This window comes from Pogona vitticeps, chromosome 5 (assembly GCF_051106095.1).
Source record: "Pogona vitticeps strain Pit_001003342236 chromosome 5, PviZW2.1, whole genome shotgun sequence".
Classification (NCBI taxonomy): Eukaryota; Metazoa; Chordata; class Lepidosauria; order Squamata; family Agamidae; genus Pogona; species Pogona vitticeps.
Window position 1 is genome coordinate 184,053,567 of NC_135787.1, and position 20,925 is coordinate 184,074,491.

The 20,925-nt window shown below is 41.6% G+C and overlaps 1 protein-coding gene across 24 annotated transcripts in view; it reads left to right on the plus strand.

The window, feature by feature from the left end:
- Positions 1-5,383, plus strand: part of PLEKHA5 (pleckstrin homology domain containing A5) — a 217,215-nt gene extending 211,832 nt beyond the window's left edge. For all 24 annotated transcript variants that reach the window (XM_072999745.2, XM_072999749.2, XM_072999747.2 and 21 more), the window contains 5 exons: positions 547-756; positions 1,422-1,577; positions 2,194-2,303; positions 3,265-3,413; positions 4,510-5,383. In XM_072999745.2, coding sequence (XP_072855846.2) covers positions 547-756; positions 1,422-1,577; positions 2,194-2,303; positions 3,265-3,413; positions 4,510-4,544 — 660 coding nt within the window. In that variant the 3' untranslated portion in view covers positions 4,545-5,383. The remainder of the gene's footprint in view (positions 1-546; positions 757-1,421; positions 1,578-2,193; positions 2,304-3,264; positions 3,414-4,509) is intronic.
- Positions 5,384-20,925: the final 15,542 nt, after the last annotated feature.

Consider the following 20,925-nt stretch of genomic DNA (forward strand, 5'->3'; position numbering starts at 1 on the left):
CAGTTTCATCTTTTAAGAAGCACAACACCCATCCACACAGCCTAACAGTATTAACAGTAGCTCAGTTGCCATTTCTACACTGGTACAATTCTGTACCTGAGAGGTTGAACAGAATGTCTCATAAGAGGATTGCAGCTGATAGGAAAGAGGGAACGACCAAAATAATGTATAATGCTTCTGTGACATCAGTGCATCCCATTTTGTACATTACTGGAGATCTAATTTGACGGTCAGATCAGTATTATTTGAGTGATCAAGTTTTATTTCTGCAAGGGTATTGGTTGTATTTTTGTGACACACTGTGAACAGCAGCACTGATGTTAATGGTGTTTCTCACCGTTCCATGTATTACATAGAAGAAAGTCTTTTGTGACATTTACTTTATATCCTTGCACACTATGTGGTTAGCCTTATTGCTTCTAGTCGCAGCAGCGTCTAAGCTGTGGAAGCATCTAATTATGAAATAGCAAAGTATGCATGTGTCCCTGAAACAGTGTTCCCTTTTTGCACATTATTTTTTAATAATACATTTTCTTTCTTTTCAAGGAAAGGCCAAGAAGTGCAGTGGAACAGCTATGCGTGGCAGAAAGTACTCGCCCCCGAATGACTGTGGAGGAGCAGATGGAAAGAATAAAGAGACACCAGCAGGCTTGTCTGCGCGAGAAGAAGAGAGGACTAAACATCCTTGGTGTCTCAGATCTGTCCCCTTCACAAAGCCCATCCCTTGCCATTGACAATCCTTTTAAGCTCTCCCAGGTATACCACATGTTTGGGTTCTTCCAGAAAGAGACAAATTGTGCTAGACTGAAGCTGGATCAAGCAGAGGTGGTGGCTGAGGACTGATTTCAGATCAATGAAGTGTCTGTGGAACTGAGCCAGTGGGGTTGTCTAAAGACATGGAAACAGAACTTGTAACAGGGGTTTCTCTGACTCCAGAATTGGTGGATCTTTCAGTAGAAATAGGGGGAACATTGGCTTCTACTGGAAACACTAATGATCTTAAGTGGAACTCAGTACCTTGGAAAGCACTGTGTCATCATATTTTTAAAGAAATCATTGTCTCCCCAGAGAATGTAAACTACCATCTCCACCAGCTTTTCTTTCCCCTTTGAAGGAATGAACACAAGTATTTTTAGCGTATCACTTTTTTCTAAATTTTTGGAGGGAATGTAGTGTTTGCCTTGAACCCCACCCCACCCTTTATTTGGGCTCCTGGAAGTTAATAAAGGCTTCTACTGAGCACTGAGTGAATTTTCCATTGAGCTGTTGCACTCATTATTCTATGTAACCTATGTGTTTTGCTTGATTTTATTGCACAATGACATCTGTAACGTGTAGTTCTGCGTTAACTAGCAGTTGTCTTCGAAACTGCACTGTCCGTTGAGTTCTTTGTTCACAGTAGATATTTCTTCTTCTTGCAGAACCAAAGGAAGGACGATTTTGTGTGCATTCCTAAAGAATTAGAGTATGTCAGAGTGAATGATTTGGGCCAAAGCCATCAGAATTGTTCAGAAGAGACACCATGGCTGGAAGAAAACGATCAAGCAAATGAATATAACTCTGATTTTATTACACAGGTATTTCTTTCTCTTTAGTATGAGAAATCATTAGCATAAGCTTTGAGAGATAAGAGTCCAAAAATACTGAACAAAGCACACAGACACCACCTGCAGCATTATTACTTCTTGCTTCTGGTCTCTGTGAATACATACCCATGGGCTATTTGCACATGCACAGAACAACTCGGAACCTTCTGGAGCTGAGCTGGAGCATCTCTTTTCCTGTTGGAAATAACAACATTCAAATGCCCAAAATTAAACATAAAAAGAGGGAGAGTGATGTTCCAGTGAGTAAAAATATGTTTGACATGGGCACTATATTTACTGTACAGACTGTGCACATGTATGCGGGCTGCTGATTATGATGTTTTTTCCCCAAAACATGCTGGATGAAAACATGCCTGGTTTTGCCTTTTTGATGTCATCTTTCTTTGGGTTTCTCTGAAATTATCTGGGCTCATGGGTTTAATCCTAACTTCAGAATGACATGGACCTAAATGACAGTGAATTGAGATATTGATGCTTGGTAACTGTAAAATCAGTATAATTTTGTAAACATATTTCTGTCTGCTTTCTTCTCCCACTCAGTATTACATATAATTCCAATTTGCAAAATTTTTCATTCAACTTCCAGTTGCCAAACAGTGAAAGCCCACTGTCGCCAGATGTGCTAGACCCAAAGGAGGAGAATTTTCAACATACAACACCCATAGAAGTGGGAAGAGCACAGGATGCTGACAGCAGGTAAAGTAAACCTAGCATATTAGTAGCAGCAGGTGCTTAGGATTTGAAGTAAAACCTGCAGCTGATCTGAAATAGATTCTGTATTTCCTAATCTGAGAACCATCAGTTCTCCTGACCTCCTTTAGACCCAGGCTCTTGTTTTCTCAGCATATGTTTTTAATACTTGAAAAACAGCTACTACAAATAACAGACCAGCCTGAAGTACGAGTACATTGTATGTCAGTCATTAGTTACTTTTAATTGAATATAATTTTTTCATTTGTTTCCTGACTTAGAAACTACACAGTTAGATACAGTGTTTTCTTTTGAGAAATTAAAGTGGTTTCATTGACATTAAGAATCAGCTTTGTCTTCTGTAGAACTTTATCAAGCATTTGCTTAATCGTTCAGGTCTTGCCCGCTTTTACAGTTTTTCCAGTATGACCTGTGATTTATTTACTATTGGGTGGTGCCCCAGTTAGTTTCAAATGTGTTTTGAGTGTTGTTATATAATGAGATTGTTTTGGGGGATCTAGAGCACTGGGGAAACAGTACATAGTTTTGCAAATTAAAAATGAATTTTTGCCTATAGTGTTAATTCACACTTCTCCTTCTTCTGTGAATGGAAAAAGTAGAATACATGCTAGGCATTATTTGACATGAATTAGTTTTCCTTGATCTCCCTTTATATACTCTGCTTTGATTATGATCAGGATAGTTACAGAGGGGAAAACATCTAAGCTGATTTTTTTGGACTCTTTAGTATCTTTCCAACATAAAAATGCTAAGCAGAAAGCGATTTCTGTTTCTCTGTTTTCCTTCCTTGAAAAGCATGTGTTTCAAGATTCAGTTACACTGACATAGTACTATATACATCACAGTTTGTAATTTTGTATTATAGACCTTTATTGAGGTGCTATACCATATTAGTTAACCTAATTAGAAGTTAGAGGAAATGCTAAATATAGTTATTTCCCTTCAGTTTGAAGGATGAGGCCCCAGTAGAAAACCACAAACCTGAGAGCAGTACAGAAGAAAGTGAAGACACCAGCTTTCAAGAACAGCAGGAAGATTTGCTTTCTTCTTTCGAGATGCCAGCACAGACATCAAGAGGAAATTCAACAACAGCAGGTTTGATTCAGTATGCATAGCGCCAAATCAGTGCTTCTGAATACAAATTTAGTTGCACCAAAGAGTCCCACTTCTGTTTGAAAATAAACCAACAAAAGAAATAGAAAGCAAGGGCTTCTGACACAGACCCAGGATGTCATAATTATTGATTTACTTATTTCATTTAATTTAATTTATATACCACCCCATTAGTGCAGAGCACTATTTTGGGCAGTTCATAGCATAATAAAATTGAATCAACTGTGACGAAAACCACAATGAAATCATTAGATAAAACAAAGCAAACAATGCTTTCATGTGACTTGATGTTATTTCTGCCCTCTCAAAAATGGACCAGTTTTTGTCCAGGGAAAATTTGGAATGTCCCAATGCCCTTGGAGTAAGACGGAGCTGTCCTTTGTCCATCTGCCTCCACGTTCTACACTTAAGAACAGCAGCAAAGTACTCAACAGTCTCTGGGAGTGATTTTCCACCTCATTTGTTTCCTGACCCTTTTAACTGAAGGTGGGACCTTCTGCGTGGAAACCACAGACTTTGCCACTGAGCTACCTCTCCAGAGTCCTTTCCAAGTGTTTTAGCCTATGGCTCTCATCCTTCCCCCAACCAGGAGGGACAGTGGCCAGCGCTGATGGGTGACAACGAATTAAGAAAATTTGCCCCAGAACAGTAGAACCTCATACATGTACCCGAGGACTCCCTAACTTTGTTGTAGTGACTCCCTGTTTTCTGGTTCTCTTCTGGAACATGCTTAACTTCAGAGTGATTTTAAGCCTTCTTTGAATGACTCGTAGCTTGGCTGTATCATTTGGTTCGAAGTCTCTAATTTCTGGTGCATTTTTTGTCACTTTGTGTAATGCTAACCCTAAATTACAACTTGTCAGAGACACCACTTTTCATGCAGTGCTTTCCCTATAACTAACTGCAGAAAGTTCTCTTGTTTCCCTCGGTGCTGTTTGCTGCTTAACCTGCTGTGTCTGGGGATCAGAATTTGCCCAGGGTCCATGTTCTGACCTCTGTCCAGCTACAGAGAAGGATGTTTCTTTTCTAGTGGTTGGCCTGAGAATAAACAGAGACCTCCTTTTCTCTTTTTTTGCAGCTCTCCCAGCTTCTGCAGAAACCATTCACGGCTGACTTACAGAATGGACCGATGAAAATTCGAAGACCTTGTACAGTCGGATTTTATGAAATCTATGAAAGTTGTAGTTTTGATGCTTTGGGCCATAATAGAGCAGCATCTTTATCACTTCATGGAAAATGTTTATTCCAAGAGAGCTTTAAATACCCCATGGTACCCTCGATAAGTTGGAGGTTGTTCTTCTGACACCAACCTGCTGCTGTGAATACCATCCACATAGCTAAATGTTCGTTTTTCATGTGCGGCCTACAATCAGAACCTTCACTAGTGGGCTTCCCCTGGTGTGTGGTTTTTAATTATGACTTCAGTTAAGTTCTTTTTAGCTTTCTGTGTTGGTTTACTTTTACAAACCACCCTTTGGACCTCATTTTTGCTTTTTAAAAAGGATCATGTATTGTTTTCACTTTTTCATTTGTAAATGTTCACTCCCTATTTAAAATGTGCCATTTTTAAAAATTCATGCTGAGTTAAGGTGTGCCCTATTCCTGCTCTGCAATTATTTCTCAGTCAAGTTGCAACGTCAGTTACTGCCATACTGTTGTCAACAAATACAGGAATGTTAGTGTTTACTTTTCTCTAGCTTTTTTTTAATGAAGGTTTAGGGTTCTTGAGGTACTGAGTTCTTCCTCTGTTGGAATAGGGTGTGTACAGCAATAAGCAGGTCTTCAGTTTTCAGTTAAGTTTGTGTACAAATGTAATTATGTTCATTGTGTATATACTATACAATGAGCACAACCAATGTAAGTATAAGAAGCCACTTACTATTGTTCAAATACAAAATGTTCATATCTCATTCTTTTATATCATGTTATAAATAAATGTTGATGTTCTTAAATGCATGGATGTTGTTTCCTCCTAGACGGAAAAATAACCTGGCAAAGGACTTTTTTTAAACTTTCATAAAGTTCAAACAAGTGTATAACAGAAGGCATCATTCCAGCCGGCCTTTACCACACGTTACACTGTTACAGCACTTTGATACCACTGTGACCTCCATGGCTGAATCCTACAAAATCCTGTGGCTAGTAGCCTGACATGGTATGTAATCTTCTCTGTGAGAGAGGTCTCGTTCATGCTCACGCGTCTGCGCACGCACACACATGAATTACAACATTGAAGCTCTCTAGCAGAAAATCCCAAGTAACTCACCGTGCACATAGTTAGCAATTAGTAATATTAAGCTCCTGCAACTACTGCTACTTTGTTCACATCAGAAGCAATCCGGTGGGGCTTTCAGAGTGAACAGATCAGCCAAAAGTGTGCTGTCGTTGCTTAAGGAACACCCAAATGTGTTCACAGTCCTCATATTTTTTGTGGAGGTCCTTTCCTGTCCCCCACTGCTACAACTACTATCTGGATACACTCCTGATTTCTTCATTATTTTGGGTTCACATTTTTACATGAATTAGAATTGCTGCAGGATGTTGTTAGAAGTATATGCTGTACAACAGCTACCCGTAGTATGCTTCCAAAGATAATTTAAACCTTCATTTTTTTCTCCTCTGCCTGTCATTTCCTATAATAAAGGACTGCAAATATTAATTGCCCTCTGAAAACACTTGCCTGCACCCAATGTTAAATCTTTGGAAGGTTTTATTGTCTACTAAGGCCCGTTCTTGATCATCCCAGAGTGCAGGACACAAAATAATGGGCTCAAGTTACAGAAAATCAGATTTAGGCTGAATACCAGGAAAAACATCTTAACTGCTAGATCAATACAACAATGGAACCAATTACTGGGGAAGGTGGTGAGCGTTCCAGCACTGGAGGCATTCAAGAGAATATTAAGACAACCATCTGTCAGATCTGCTTTGATTTGGATTTCTGCATTTAGCAGGGGGGTGGACTCAATGGCTTTATAGGCCCCTTTGAACTCTTTTTTGCTTATTCTGATTTAATATGCCAAGGATAGGAGAATTGTCTTTACCAAAAAAAAAGTTTTGGAGCACAGAGCAGCACAGAGTAAAACAGGAAAGAAGGCCTGCTTTCTAAAGTGGAATATATTCTGGGCAGCAGAACAAAACAAGTGTCTTAATAAATTGTTAGAGGCTTGGGATGTTCAGACAAAAGACACAACATTTTGTGCTGGATTGAAAGAACAGGAATCACAAATATTAACCGCTGAAGTCCAACAGGAAAAGGAGTCCTTCTTAAGGGAGGCACCATCTGCTGTTCAGTACTCATTTTTTTCTCGTTCAACATTGCCTCCTTCCTTGAGCCAATCCAATTTATTGCAGTATGGCTGTTTGCAAAGTTGATATTTGACTTTGCCAGAATGTTTGGTTCCACTTAAAAGATGGTGGGAGCAGTCCAGACTTTGGGAGACAACAAAAGACAAGGCATAGTTAACAAAGAATATGTGTAAGAAATGTAAGGCAACCCCACTAGTCTCTTGAGCCACAGAGTTCCACCAAGATCACCCATCTCTCAGGCTAAGCAAACTCACATGCACATTGTAAGAAGATGGCCAGAATCCAAGTAGCATATTTGGAACACTGAATAGCCTCTATATAACAAGTCCCTCATCTAATTCCTAGGCTCACAGGAAGGACACCCTACTAGAAATTCAATTAAGGACTCACTAATTAGCAGCTCTTTGCCTTTCTGAGTTATACTATTGCATTTATAAAAGCATCAATATTCACCTTGATCCTGGCCATTACATGGGAGAGAATTGTGTGCAGTCTCTTAGGTTCTTTGAAGAAAGGAGGAATAGAAATTAAAATAGTTTAATGTTTCCATTTCTCCTTTTCAATGCACTTTAAAGAACAGGTGAAAAACAAGATTGTATCTCTGGAATTACCATCTATCCCAGAATTATGTTTTGCCTGAACAGAATTGTGTGTGAATGTCAGTTCCGTTTCATATTTCACTTCCTTCTCATAATCCATGCTTCATTTCACTCTGGATTCTCTTCCCTCCCCCCCGTATAAATGTGTCCATAATACCAGCTGCAAATACTTAAGTCATTAATTTAAATCAGATTATTTACCTTTTAAAATGAAATAACCTTGAGTGTTCCATTGCTGGAGACATTCAATAGAAAACTGGACCACTGTTTGTCAGATCATCTTTGATTTGGATTCCTGCACTGAGTAGGGGGTTGGACTCGATGGCCTTATAGGCCCCTTCCAACTCCATTATTCTATTATGATAAGAGGATCCACACTCAGTTCAGTTGTAATTTATCCTGCATTTCAAATCTTCAGTGCCTTATGGAGTAAGTGGGTATTACATGTCCTATTTAAACCCCAGGGCATGCTATTTTTTGAATGTTTTGCTTATACAAGCAATCACTTCTCTCTTGCCCTGATACAAATGAGTTTTTGAATCAGTTTTCTCCCCAGTATTTCCCATGTTGCCATCAATATATTTTAAAATCTTGTAAAACTTAACAAAAATTAAAAATGTTGGAAACCTCATGCTATGGAGTAGTTGGCTTTTGTGTCCTTGGAAGTGCCTCCATTAACAGTCATTCCATATGCCCATAGCAATGCCAGCTCCATTGACTCAGCTGGGACCACCTGCCACTGGGAATCTCTTCCCCTCTCTTTGCACCACAAAAGCAGCAGTTCAAATGACATTCCCCCCGGACTCACCCTTAGATCAGTATGGACTTGTCTGCTGCCAGGATCCTGATCCCAAATGCTGGGAGGAGTTTCTTGTGTCACCCAAAGAGGCTGGGCAACTTTGGCGCCACAAGGCCAGGCGCCAAAGCAAAGCAAAGCAAAGCGTGCTGCTTATATACCGCCCCATAGCACTTCAAGCACTCTGGGCGGTTTACAAGTTAATTATGCAGGCTACACATTGTCCCCCCAGCAAGCTGGGTACTCATTTTATCAACCTTGGAAGGATAGAAGGCTGAGTCAACCTTGAGCCGGCTACCTGGGATTGAACCCCAGGTCGTGAGCACAGTTTTGGCTGCAGTACAGCAGTTTAACCACTGCACCATAAGGCCAAGAAGCCCAGAGGCTCGAGGATCAGAGATGAGCCCGCCACCAGCAGAGGAAGCGGCAAGGGCAAGCAGCTCCACCATTGCAGAGACCTCCCGACCAGCCTACTCACAGCCAGTTGCATAGCGCTCCTCCTCTACCTCCTCTTTCTGCACTACGCTAACTGGAGAGCCTAGCCAGATCTAAGCAAGGTTTGGCCGGACCTCTTGAGAGGTTGACTGCTCCTATGGAGCAGCTGCCCCCAGTGGGGACTCTGGAGGCATAGCCAGGGGAAGAAGCCCCCAGGGACAACTGACTGCATGTATACAGCACCCCTGTTGCAGCCCTCTGTGTCTGGTGCACTTGAGGTGTCCTCAAACAGGTAGAGAAGGCAAGGCTCTGCTCCTCCCAGCAGAAAACGTGTACAGCATTTCTTTTCCCTGAAAGACTTTCGGAGCAAAGTCAACTCCCCGGCACCCTCAAGTCCATGAGTGTTATTGTTTCATCCTCTTGGTCCTTTAAATAACTTGTTTCAGCAAGTACATACTCAAGTAATCATTGTGTCATTACGGAGGGGGACACATACAGTGGGGTCTTGACTTGAGAACTTAATCCGTATTGGAAGGCGGTTCTCAAGTCAAAAAGTTCTCAAGTCAAATCTGCATTTCCCATAAGAATGCATTGAAAATTTGTGAATTTCGTTGTATGTGTATATACTTACAATGACAATAAATTATTATTATTATTAAAAAACCATTTGATCTGTATCTGCTCTTTTCCGTCCATAGAAACTAATGGGAAGCTGCTATTCCGCCTTTGACCACTAGAGGGGGATATTTTGTTTCTTTTTTTTCTTAGGTCAAGAAAGGTTAAGGGAAGGCAGGGAAAATACAGTCCAGGCAGTCCAGTAGCAGGCAGTCCGAAGACTGTCTCCCAATCCACTCTCTAAACTCTGGGAGGAGTGAGGAAGCAGACAGGCACCCTGGCCAACAGTTAACTGAAAGTTCACATTTTGCACTTTCCCTGCCTCCCACGTGGGTTTTTTTCAGTTCTTAACTCAAATCTAAGTACTTAAGTCAATATTTTCCTATGAGAGTGGTTCTTAAGTCAAAATGTTCTTAACTCGAGCCGTTCTTAAGTCAAGACCCCACTGTACTGTTCCCTTTACTCTTAATCTTAGAACTACAGTGGTGCCTCGCTTAACAATTGCCCTGCATTACGATGAATCCACTTTACAAAGATCTTTTTGCAATCACAATTGTGATCGCAAAACAATGGTCTAAATGGGGGAATTTCGCTTAGCGATGATTGGTTCCCTGCTTTGGGAACTAATTTTCGCTTTGCAACGATCAAAAACAGCTGATGGTCAGGTTTTCAAAATGGTCGCCGGGTGTTTAAAATGGCTCCCCGCTGTGCTTAGGGATGGATTCCTCGCTATACAGGCCGCAAAAATGGCCACCGTATGGAGGATCTTCGCTGGACGGTGAGTTTTTACCTCATTGGAACGCATTGAACGGGTTTCAATGCATTTCAATTGGGTTTTTAATTTCGCTTTACGATGTTTTCGCTTAACGGCGATTTTCCTGGAACGGATTATCGTCGTTAAGCGAGGCATCACTGTCCAGAGCTGGAAGGGACCTTACGGATCATCGGGTCCAGCCCCTTTCAAGGAGGCCCAGTGGGGCATTGAACCACTGAGCTATTCAGCACTTCACCTAAACCAAAGAGACTTATGCATTATAATGGGACATTGGCCCAGTCCCTTAATCATTTTGACTGCCATTTTATGCACATTTTACAACATTACAATATTCTTTTCAGATAGTTCATCCACAAAACTATTTTAGAACACCATTTGCTTTTCAATTATTATTTGGGAATAATTCCAGTTCCCTCTTGTCAGTTAATCCACTGAAGAGTAAAATTACTTGAATTGACTGAGTGTCCCGGGGGGTGGGGGGGTTGGGAAGCCACAGTCTAGGATTCTGGATAGTTTAACTTGCAACTATTTTTGCTTCCTGAAGTGTCCTGGTGCCTTCAAATCTCATATTGATCTTCCTTCCGCAGACAATTCATCTTGTCCACAAAAGATCAGTAGCCCTTTTTTTATTTCACAAAAGCTTTTATTTTCTTTTTCCGTCACTTTGTTAAAGTTCTTTCTCATCCTGGTCTCTTGAGCGTACTTAACGCTTGTTGAGTCAGGTTTATGAGAGCAAGAAAGAGTTTTAAATACCCAACTTGTGAAACTTGTCCATCTGCAAAAGCCAACATAGGGTGCCTTTATTCTTATAGTATGTAATGACTGTTTTTATTAGCTTTCACATGCTGTACAGAGGGGGAAATTTTTCCAGCGAGTGATCTATTCTACTGGGAGAACAGCATACACATTCTAGAGAGGTTTATGCTTTTCACAATCAATTACCTCCTTTCCATCTAGCGGCACTGATTGCAAAAAACTGGCAAATACTGTATATTCCTTTCCTAACCTGCATGGAAGCGCGTCACCCTTTTTCAAAAGGCAGAGAGAGAGAGAGAGAAAACTTAATTCGTCACATGCACTGTTCAATTCTGTGATGTTGTTTCATTTGCAGAATCTACAAAGCATTTTTTAACAGATAAGCAATAAGTTGTGTTTTGAGCTTCAGCATTATTTTATTCCCACAAGTCTTTTTGTGACATAGGAAAATGGTAAAATACACACACTCCCCTGCTTATTAGACATAATAAGTTAATATTTTGATTGGAATGTTCTATTATTCTTAAGTCTGAATAAACTTGTGTGTGAAAAAAAAGACTTCTAAAATAATGGGCTCAGTTTTTAGGTGATTGCTTTCAAGTGTCGAAACAGGCATTTTCTTTGAAGAATATCAGGCAAAAACAAAATATTTTTTTTGAAAAAGACAAAAGCATTGTGGTACTTTAAAGACTCACTGTTATATTTTGAGGTGGGCTTTCGAGGACAAGTCCACTTCTGCACACTTGGGAGAAGTATTCCCTGCATTTATTCTCAGCCCCCAAATGGAAGTCTGACTCAGGCCACGCTTGTCATCTACAGCTTTCTCAAATCCTTTCACTTCCACCCCCCCCAAAAAATCTGCCAGTTGATTAAGGGGTTCATAGTCAAGTCAAAATCAAAATACAGCAACTTGTGTGTGTCAAGTCAAAATCAAATTACAGCAACCCTAATAGAGCTTTCAAGGTAAGTAAAATATTTCTAAGGATGGTTTTATCACTGCTATGGGCCCCGCCCCCACAAGGATCCATGGCAAGTGGGAATTCACAACCATGACTCCTAGTTCATCACTGTACACTACACCGCATTGGGTATCACACTAAGAACAAAGTCTGCTGCTTATATACCTCCCCATAGTAGTTAAGGGACGTGGTGGCACTGCGGGCTAAACCGCAGACAACTCTGTGCTGCAGGGTCAGAAGACCAGCAGCCGTAAGATCGAATCTACGCAGGACTGCAGTTGAATGTTAAGAAGAAGAAAAATCATTACTACAGAAGAACTATATAACTTTAGAGTTGACAATTAAGAAATGGAAAGCTGATAGGGAAAGAATTGGTTCATTTGAAACCCAGTGCTGGAGGAGAGCTTTGCAGATACTCTGGATGGTCAGAAAGACCAACAAGTGGGTCTGAGATCAAATCAACCCCGAACTATTTATTTCTGGAGGCAAAAATGTTGAAACTATGGTTATCCTACTTTGGGCACCTTATGAGAAGTCGGTATTCTCTGGAAAAGGCAATAATGCAGAGAAAGTTGGGAGTTAGCAGGCAAATGTGATATGAGATGTTTTGACTTCCTAAAGAAGTGGTTCCCAATCTTGGGTCCCCAGATGTTGTTGGACTGCAACTTCCAGCAATCCTGGCCAGCACAGCTAGTGGTGAAGGCTTCTGGGAGTTTTAGTCCAAGAACACCTGGGGACCCAAAGTTGAGAACCACTGCTGTAAAGGAACCACAGGCTTGAGTTTTGCAAGAGCTGAGCAGGGCAGCTGAGGACAGGGCATTTTGGAGATGGCTCGTTCATAAGGTCATCATCTGTCGGAGATGACAACAGCCAAAAAATCTGCACTTTTTATTTTGTCATTCTGCGGCAAAAGATTCCATCCTTCTTGCCCTTTCCTTGTTTCATGACTTCTTGGCCTTTATCCCTTCACCTTTTATATTTTACTAATAACACTTAGGAGAACAATGGTGAAGAAAAAAAAATTAATAGTTGTTTATTTTGTTCTTTAGTAATTGTGTGGGGGGAATGTTAACACTATTGGCTGTCACAGAGAAATGACTTAATCCTGGCCCATGTTGAGTTTGGGCACTGACGAGATTAGGGGTGATGGCAGGAAAAGCTATGGAAACGGTCTGGCTTGGGGGTGGGGTGGAGAAGATGGATAAGAAATACTAGCTAAAGGGGCCCAGAGGATTGGTATGGGTTTTCAACAGCATCTGCAGCTGTTGCTTTCCAGCAGTTTGCCTCCCGCCTCCCTCCCCCCCACACAGCTTTTTGTCCCCCTGCTGTTTCCCATTGTCCACCCAGTTTGAGGAATGAAAGCTGTTGTGTGTTGATGGTTGACAGCAGGGCATCCTGCATAGACATGCAGATTGACTCCCAGGAGCGGCTTCTGTGGCAGCCAGAGGATGAAGGCACAATAGATGGCTGCCAGGATGAGTGTCAGCTGGCTTCAGAGAGCTGACAAAAGGAGGGTTGTGTTTCTTTTTTTTTTGTCACCCTCTAAAATATATATATTTTACGGGATATATATATATTTTAGAGGGTGACATTCCCATATATATATTACTAATTACCAAATTGGTAAATTTCTTTACTAAATTGGCAAAGAAATGGGTGGACTGTAGTCTTCTATGGTCCCCCTCCCCATTCCCATATATATACTACAGTCCTTACCAAATTGGTTTCTCCCTGCAAAAAAAAAAGCACCCTGCCAACCAACACACTTCTTCCCCAGCAAAACCGCCCACTAGGTTGGCAGATGTTTGGCAGAGGAAAAAGGCCCATACCTGGCTCAAGAAAAACAAGATGGCACCTGCAGAGGACAGGCCCTATGTATCTATTGTTTTGCTTCTTGGATTGCTATTTTTGTTATACATGCTAACACAGCTTCTCTGGTCCAGGAAACTATGAAAACTGTACTGGGATATAATGGGGGAAACAATTTTCTTTTTAGACTCTGCCTCCTTGCAAGATGAGACAGGTAGGTAGGTTCAGCATTCATAGAATCATGATTTAAACATCAAAATAAGGAAGCAAAAAAAATGCATGTTCCAAATGACTTCTAGGAGGTGAGAGGCAGTAAATATATGGGGGGGATGTTTTTCCAAAGGAAACTTTGAGCATCATTTAGTGGCCTCTGCGCTGTTTCTTAGGCTACAGAAGAATATGTGTGAGTTAATGCTTTCAAGTTAGCAAGACGTCTGTAGAAAATCAGAAGTCAGAAGAAAGTGTAGAATGATAAACCTGTGAAGGATAAAACAGTGATGAAGGACTGTCCTTTACAAAAGGCAACTGAAAGATGGGACTTATTCTATAAATGGATTGAGTCAACAGACATCGTATGAAGAGCATACATTGAAATGAGAACTTAAATCTGGAAGGCAGAAAATAGTAAAAAGAGCAATTTGGAATTTTGATATGGCAATATGTATAGAATGGATGTTAGCATGTTATTGTTTCTCCCTTTCCCCCTTAACCTCAATCCCTTTTTCCTTTCTGTCACCCTTTGTTAAAAATAAAATATTAAAAAAAGGATAAAACATTGCCATTGCAACAGATAGTGGATTAGCAGTAACAAAACAGGAGTTTAAATGTGCACATGTAATGTATGTACACAAATCTTAGAGGAAGAAGGGGATATTTGTCTGTGTGTGGTTTTTTTTTTAAGCACGTGTGCTGCTCATATACTGCCCCATAGCACTTCAAGCACTCTCTGGGAGGTTTACAAGTTAATTATGCAGGCTACACATTGCCCCCCCCCAGCAAGTTGGGTACTCATTTTACCAACCTCCAAAGGATAGAAGGCTGAATCAACCTTGAGCCGGCTACCTGGGATTGAACCCCAGCTGCTGCAGTACAGCAGTTTAAGGGACGTGGTGGCACTGCAGGTTAAACCGCAGAAGCCTCTGTGCTGCAAGGTCAGAAGACCTGCAGTCATAAGATGGAATCCACGCGTCAGAGTGAGCCCCCTTCATTTGTCCCAGCTCCCGCCAACCTAGCGGTTCGAAAGTATGCAAAATGCAAGTAGATAAATAGGTAACACCACGGTGGGAAGGTAACGGGCGTTCCATGTCTAGTCATGCTGGCCCCGTGACCACGGAAGATTGTCTCCGGACAAACCCTAGCTCTATGGGTTGGAAACGGAGATGAGCACCGGCCCCTAGAGTTGGACACGACTGAACAAATTGTCAACGGGAACCTTTACCTTTACAGCAGTTTAACCACTGCACCACCAGGCTCGTTTTGACAACAGTTTGTTTATAATAAGAACTTTAAAAGGTGCTTTCATACTTCTATTTATCAATAATGCCTACCTGAAAAGCAACACATGTTAAAATGCATTCTCTTTTCGGGCCCTTGCATTCAAAATATATCCTGAACTTAAAATAAAAATCTCCCCTATTAAAAAAAAAATCCATTAAAAGAGAGGCACTCCGAGTAAGTACTTCCAAAGAGGACTACGCCAAAGCAAGTCCCTGTGTGTACAATAGCTAAGTGTGCATGAGTTCCAGCCTTAAACGTCTCTATATTCTGCATTATTTGCTGAACCTGCAGTACAAGATCTTGTCTTGTTTTCCCTTTGTTTGAGATTTTGGCTCCAGAATCTTTAAAAATAAAGTGTGAAGGCACTTACTACCACCGCAAGGGCTGGCATGTCCGTATATCCAGGGCGGCTGCTCCTCTTGAATAACATCCAAAACAATCAGGATTTTTTGGCCACTAATCTGGATAGACAGACCCAAGCTTGCACGATGAATGGGTTCACTAGGAGGTCAAGGCTGCTGACAAGGGCCCAGTTTCACTAGCTGGGAGAAACCTGACACCAGAAAGGCAGTGTAGGAGATCCAATTAACTCACATGGATAACCGGTGAGAATAATAAAGGTTCTAGAAGATCCCACATCTGTGGCCAGACCTTGGAAATTGGATTTTTTTTATTTTTTTTTGAGATCACTCCCCAAAGAATGTTTGTGAGTGAGAAAGAGAATGCTTATGTTTGTGTAAACACCATACTGGCCCTTGGCTGTGCCTTGCCTTCCACACCACCAACCACAAGAGCAACAGCCATCACTGTCTCAATGAAGGGCCTTGTGGCCCAGTGATTAAACTGCAGTACTGCAGCCAAGACTCTGTTGATGATCCGAGTTTGATCAGGCAAGCTCAGGGAGCTGGTTCAAGGTAGGCTCAGCCTTCTATCCTTCTAAGGTCAGTAAATTCAGTACCCAACTCATAGGGGTGGGGGCAATGTGTAGTGGACATAATTAAATTCTACACTGCCCAGAGAGTGTTTGAAACTCTATGGGATGATAAATAAACAGCATGTGGCGTTCACCCTTGTGGCCCCTGCTTATTTTTCCCTCACAAAGGCTCATGCCGTTTTATCTTCACGCTGCCACCACTTGGGGCGTTCACCCAGTGCCCCTGTTTAATCTCCCTTAAAGATAGGTTCACCTTCTGGATGCGTTTCCACTTTACACGCTGCCACCAGGTATTATTCACCTGCTACCAATTATGTATTTCAGACACGTGTGCTGCCAAGTATAACAGGTTTATTGAACTATTGAGTTTGAGAATCAGAGGTTTCAATTACAGATGTTCTTTTATTGTCAATGTAAATCACAATGGGTAAATCACAGATGTTCGGTATAGTTCATTAAATAGGATTTGTTTATGCATTGGTTTGATGGTTCGTTCGTTCGTTCGTTTAGTCGTTTAGTCATGTCCGACTCTTTGTGACCCCATGGACCAGAGCACGCCAGGCCCCCCTGCCTTCCACTGCCTCCCGGAGTTGTTTCAAATTGGTTTGATGGTACTTTGTACCATGTTCCAACCCCAAACCCCAAAAAACCCCAACCTGTAAAAACTACCTGTTTCCACCTGTTTTGTTGCAAACTGGTTTGCACCAACCTCATTTTGCTCAGCAGCTGCTTTTGCTCAACGTGGGCAGACACATCACTTTTTAGTTTTTTAAAAGAACAACTCATGATGACTCTTTCTAGTAGTACAACACGAGGTTTCCTGCTAACCCTCTTAGATACAGGGAGGCAGTCAGCGGGGGGGGGGGGGGGGCTAGTCCATAGATTTCTCCTAGATCAGGAGAATGGATGGTCTTGCCAGGTGTTAAATGGTTTCCAATAATAATTTAATTCTGAGCTAACAACACCCTAAGTATTCTCTTATGCAAACACAGAGATAGATAGGCTTGGACCTTTCTGCCACCACAACATTTTGTCATTTTCCCTTGTCATTGTTCCAAACTACTTTGAAATGTCTGTCCTCCTCTTTCAGGGAACAGAGCACAAGGGGAAAAGAGAAAAATAATTTACAATTTTTATGCGTTACCTATTAATTTCAGGAGCTTCACTTCCAGTTAAATATCTCATTATCAGGACTATAACTATCAATCATCTGTCTTTCCATCCTTAGTCCTGCCTGTTACCACCTGCTGTTTCCCTGTTTTGAAGGCAGATATGTTGTGGTGAGTTGTCTCCTTTTGTGTTGAGTTGTCTAGTTTCACTGTCTTTGTAGACTAGGTGGCCTACATACAAGACACTGCTAGAACGTGTCTGGCTTTTGTTCAAATGTACAGTAACCTCAAGATTGTTTTCACATCACTAGGTTGTTTTTTTCCTTGCTGACACGAGTACTGTATCTTCCCTTCCTTCTTATTCATATTGCAACATCTACTTCAATCAGTCACACAGTCTACTTTTATGTAATCACTTTCACCCCTTTTCTTCAAAGTGCCTGACAGTGCTCACAGTACCTTGCTTGTAATTCCATCACCCAGCTACCACTGCCTTTCAGGTGAAGCTTAATGTTCGACACTCCACATCCATAATTCAAATTTAATATATAAATGGAACAGATTATGAAAAATCTCCATTCTCTGCTTTCCTGCCCTGCATTCATGCATGCATCTCAGCAGTGCTTAAGAGGTTCATTTACACTTTTAGTAGATCTTTTTTTCTCCTCTCACAATATATGTAAAGTTTCATTACAAACAAATGGCAAGCAAGGGGAGCCAAGAAGAATGACAATGTCTACAGCCCTTGTTTTGCTTGCCAGGAAACCACTTCATCGGTGAAAGTTAATGCATTTAGCTCGGGAGCTTGCAGCAAAAATATTCTAAATCCTCCCTATTGCAGTGGAAATTGTCCGCATGGGAAAGTCTGCAAAATGCCCGAAGGCAGCCCAGCTAGACCAAATTCATCCCCCTTAGATTGGTGGAGCTATAGATAAGAAAATTTGCAGAGCGGGATCTTTATCATGGCCTTCCTCAAGTGAACAACTTCCAGGGGTGCTGAACTAAAAGTTCAATCATTTGGCAACATTGCCATGCTGCCCTTAGAAGGTGAAGTCAAGAGATCTGGTGGGTAACAGCTGGGGGCAGGGAGGCTGCAAAACAGCTGGAGAAAGCTTTGAATCTCAAAGGCAAACGACCATGCTCGCCAAAAGGAGTCCAGCATCATCAAACGGTATCAACTGGCAGCTGCACACGCCTGAAGGAGGTTCCTCCACCAAAGTCTGTCCTGTTATTTGTTTTTACTGTTTTCCCCATCCCCAACCCCTGATTTTCAACTAGAATCTACTCCCCACTTCCATTTTTTTTTCTCCAGGCTCCAGAATGATGCTACATTATGAGAAATTTTAAATGGTGACTGCCTAGGCATTGATCAAAGAAATGTCACCAATGCTGATAGACCCATTTGAGGGGAGAAGACACAGCCCATGGCCAGGCCCAGAAAATCCCCATCACTGTTTTCTGGGGCAGAGAAAGGTTGTCTAGCACCAAGCCGGGGGGGGGGGGGGAGGGGGGGAGATTCAGAACAGACATCAGGCGAGCATCCCTAGCAAATAGATTCTGCCCATACCCTGCCACCATCCAAAATAACTTCCCCCATCCCATTTTAGATGGTGGGGACAGCCAAAGAAAAGCCTCTGAAGATGGTATATGTCAAATAAAAGAGGCAGGCTTTTCCAGGTGCTCCTCCAGACCCCAAGTTGTTACTAGCTCTAAAACCAACTAGCAGCCTACTGGAAATCATCTTCCCTCAGCCTTAGGCCGGAATTCTTTGTATGTAGGTGGATCTCATTTAATTGGTCACTTAACTGCAGACAGGCTGGCTGTTGAAGGACACACCTTTTGGGTACAGAGAGTCCTAGGTTCAGCACCTGGCATTTCCAGTTAGGCTGGATGAAGTAATGGCGGGGGTGGATCGATGTTTTTTTTTTTTACTTGATCCTCAAAAGCCGGGAATTCAGGGAATAACCAGCTTGGCATCCAGCTGACCTGTTGCTCTTACAAACCTATAACCATAAACTGTACTCCTCTGCACAACTTCAAGACGCAGTGTTGAAGTTGATTGTGCAATGCATACTCCTACTTTTTTAGGGGTTTATCCCTGTCCTCCTCCCCTTCCATCATCTCCACTTTGCTTCATGCCTTGGGTGTTGGGAAAACCTTGGCTGCCAATGTCTCTGTGGAAAGGATCCTGGGAGAGGAGCTACTAGTCAGAACAGACATCATACAGCAAAGGCCTCTTATGTCCTGTGAGTCAATTAGCCTCAATTAGAGGAGACCTACTAAATCAATGGAACTTATCTAAATGCTGATTTATGTGCCATTTATTCAATGGATCTACTCTTGTTGGAACCAACAACTGAATCCAAGATGTGTGAAGGCTTCAGACCTTCCAAAATGCCTATGTAAAATGTTTAATACATAACGGGCAAAACCCTGTTGCATAAATTCACACCAGCATAATCTTGATTGCTTATTTTATTATTTGATTTCTACCCCACCCCTCTAGACAGTCTACTTTAAGTAGTTTAAGTTAATGGAAAGCTTTCTATTCCTCCCTCCCCCCGTTTTAGGTTCTGAGGTTCTCTGGGCCTCCCTTTTCCATGGGGAAGCCTTAGGAAGGGAGGGGGAGCCTTTAATAGTAAAATTGCCATCAGCAGTCCTGCAATTTTATACTGTTAAAGACCCCTGCTTCCCCACACTCCCAAAGGCTTCCTCAGGGTAAAAGGGGACCTTGGAATGGGAGGATAAGAAGACTTGCATGAGCTTAAACTAATTGTTTCCAGTGCCCAGCTTAGGTTATGCAAGTCCAAAGTTATACCAGTAGGATTTTGGCTGGTAATAAGATGCAATTAACTGTTTAGTGCAGAACTCTAAGCACTCTAAACAAAAAGGAAAAACTATTGTGGCTAAACACTGTTATTTGTTTTTTTGTAGATCACAATTCAGTTCTTCAGACACAGCTTATTTATTACATTTATCACTTGCTTTTCTTCCAGTGAGCATGTTGTTCTTATGCGCCATGAAGTTGCCCTTGACTTATGGTGACCCCACGAATGAGCAATCTCCAAAATGTTCTGCCCTCAACAGCCCTGTTCAGATTTTGCAAACTCAAGCCTATAGCTTCCCAAGGGGAGTCAATACATCTCAAACTTGGTCTCCTCTTTTCCTGCTACCTTCCACCTTTCCCAGCATTATTGTCTTTTCCAGAGACTCCTGCCTTGTCGTGATGTGCCCAAAGTGCCTCAGTTTCAATATGTTTGTCCCAGAGTTAGTCCAGGCTTGGTTACCCACTTGTTTGTCTTTCTGTCCATCCAGGGTAACTCCAAAGCTCTCCTCCAGATACAGTATACATATTTTAAATAAACCACCACCTTGTGTGGTAGAATGAGAGAAAATATGCCCGAAAGCACCCCAGTGAGTTTTACTGGCTCATAGGGGGCTCCCAAAGCCCATTACTCACACCACACGGACACTACACATTCAAGTCCTCCTAAAAGAGCATCAAGAAACCAACACAAAAATGCATCCCCCAAACTCTGTTTTGGGAGGAAAATGGTGACTTAAAGAGGGCTGCAGGTTGGGTGCCCAGTTCCACCCAGGGTGGATCCTAATCTATGATTTTTTTAAAAAATCAAATCGATTTGATTCACGATTCAAATTTTAAAAACCACTTTTTATTGAAACAGTTAAAAACCATTTTTTTAAAAAAATGTAAAAAAAATTCCGATTTTTAAAATTGATATTGCGATGTAAATCAATCTGATTTTAAAAAAATCATTTATTTTTATTTTCAATCACCCTGCGTGGGGCTGGGCGTCCAACCTGCAGTCCCCTTTGAGCCATAATTTCCCTCCAAAATCAAGAGTTGGAGGGAAATGAGCTTTTGTGTTGGTTCTTGATG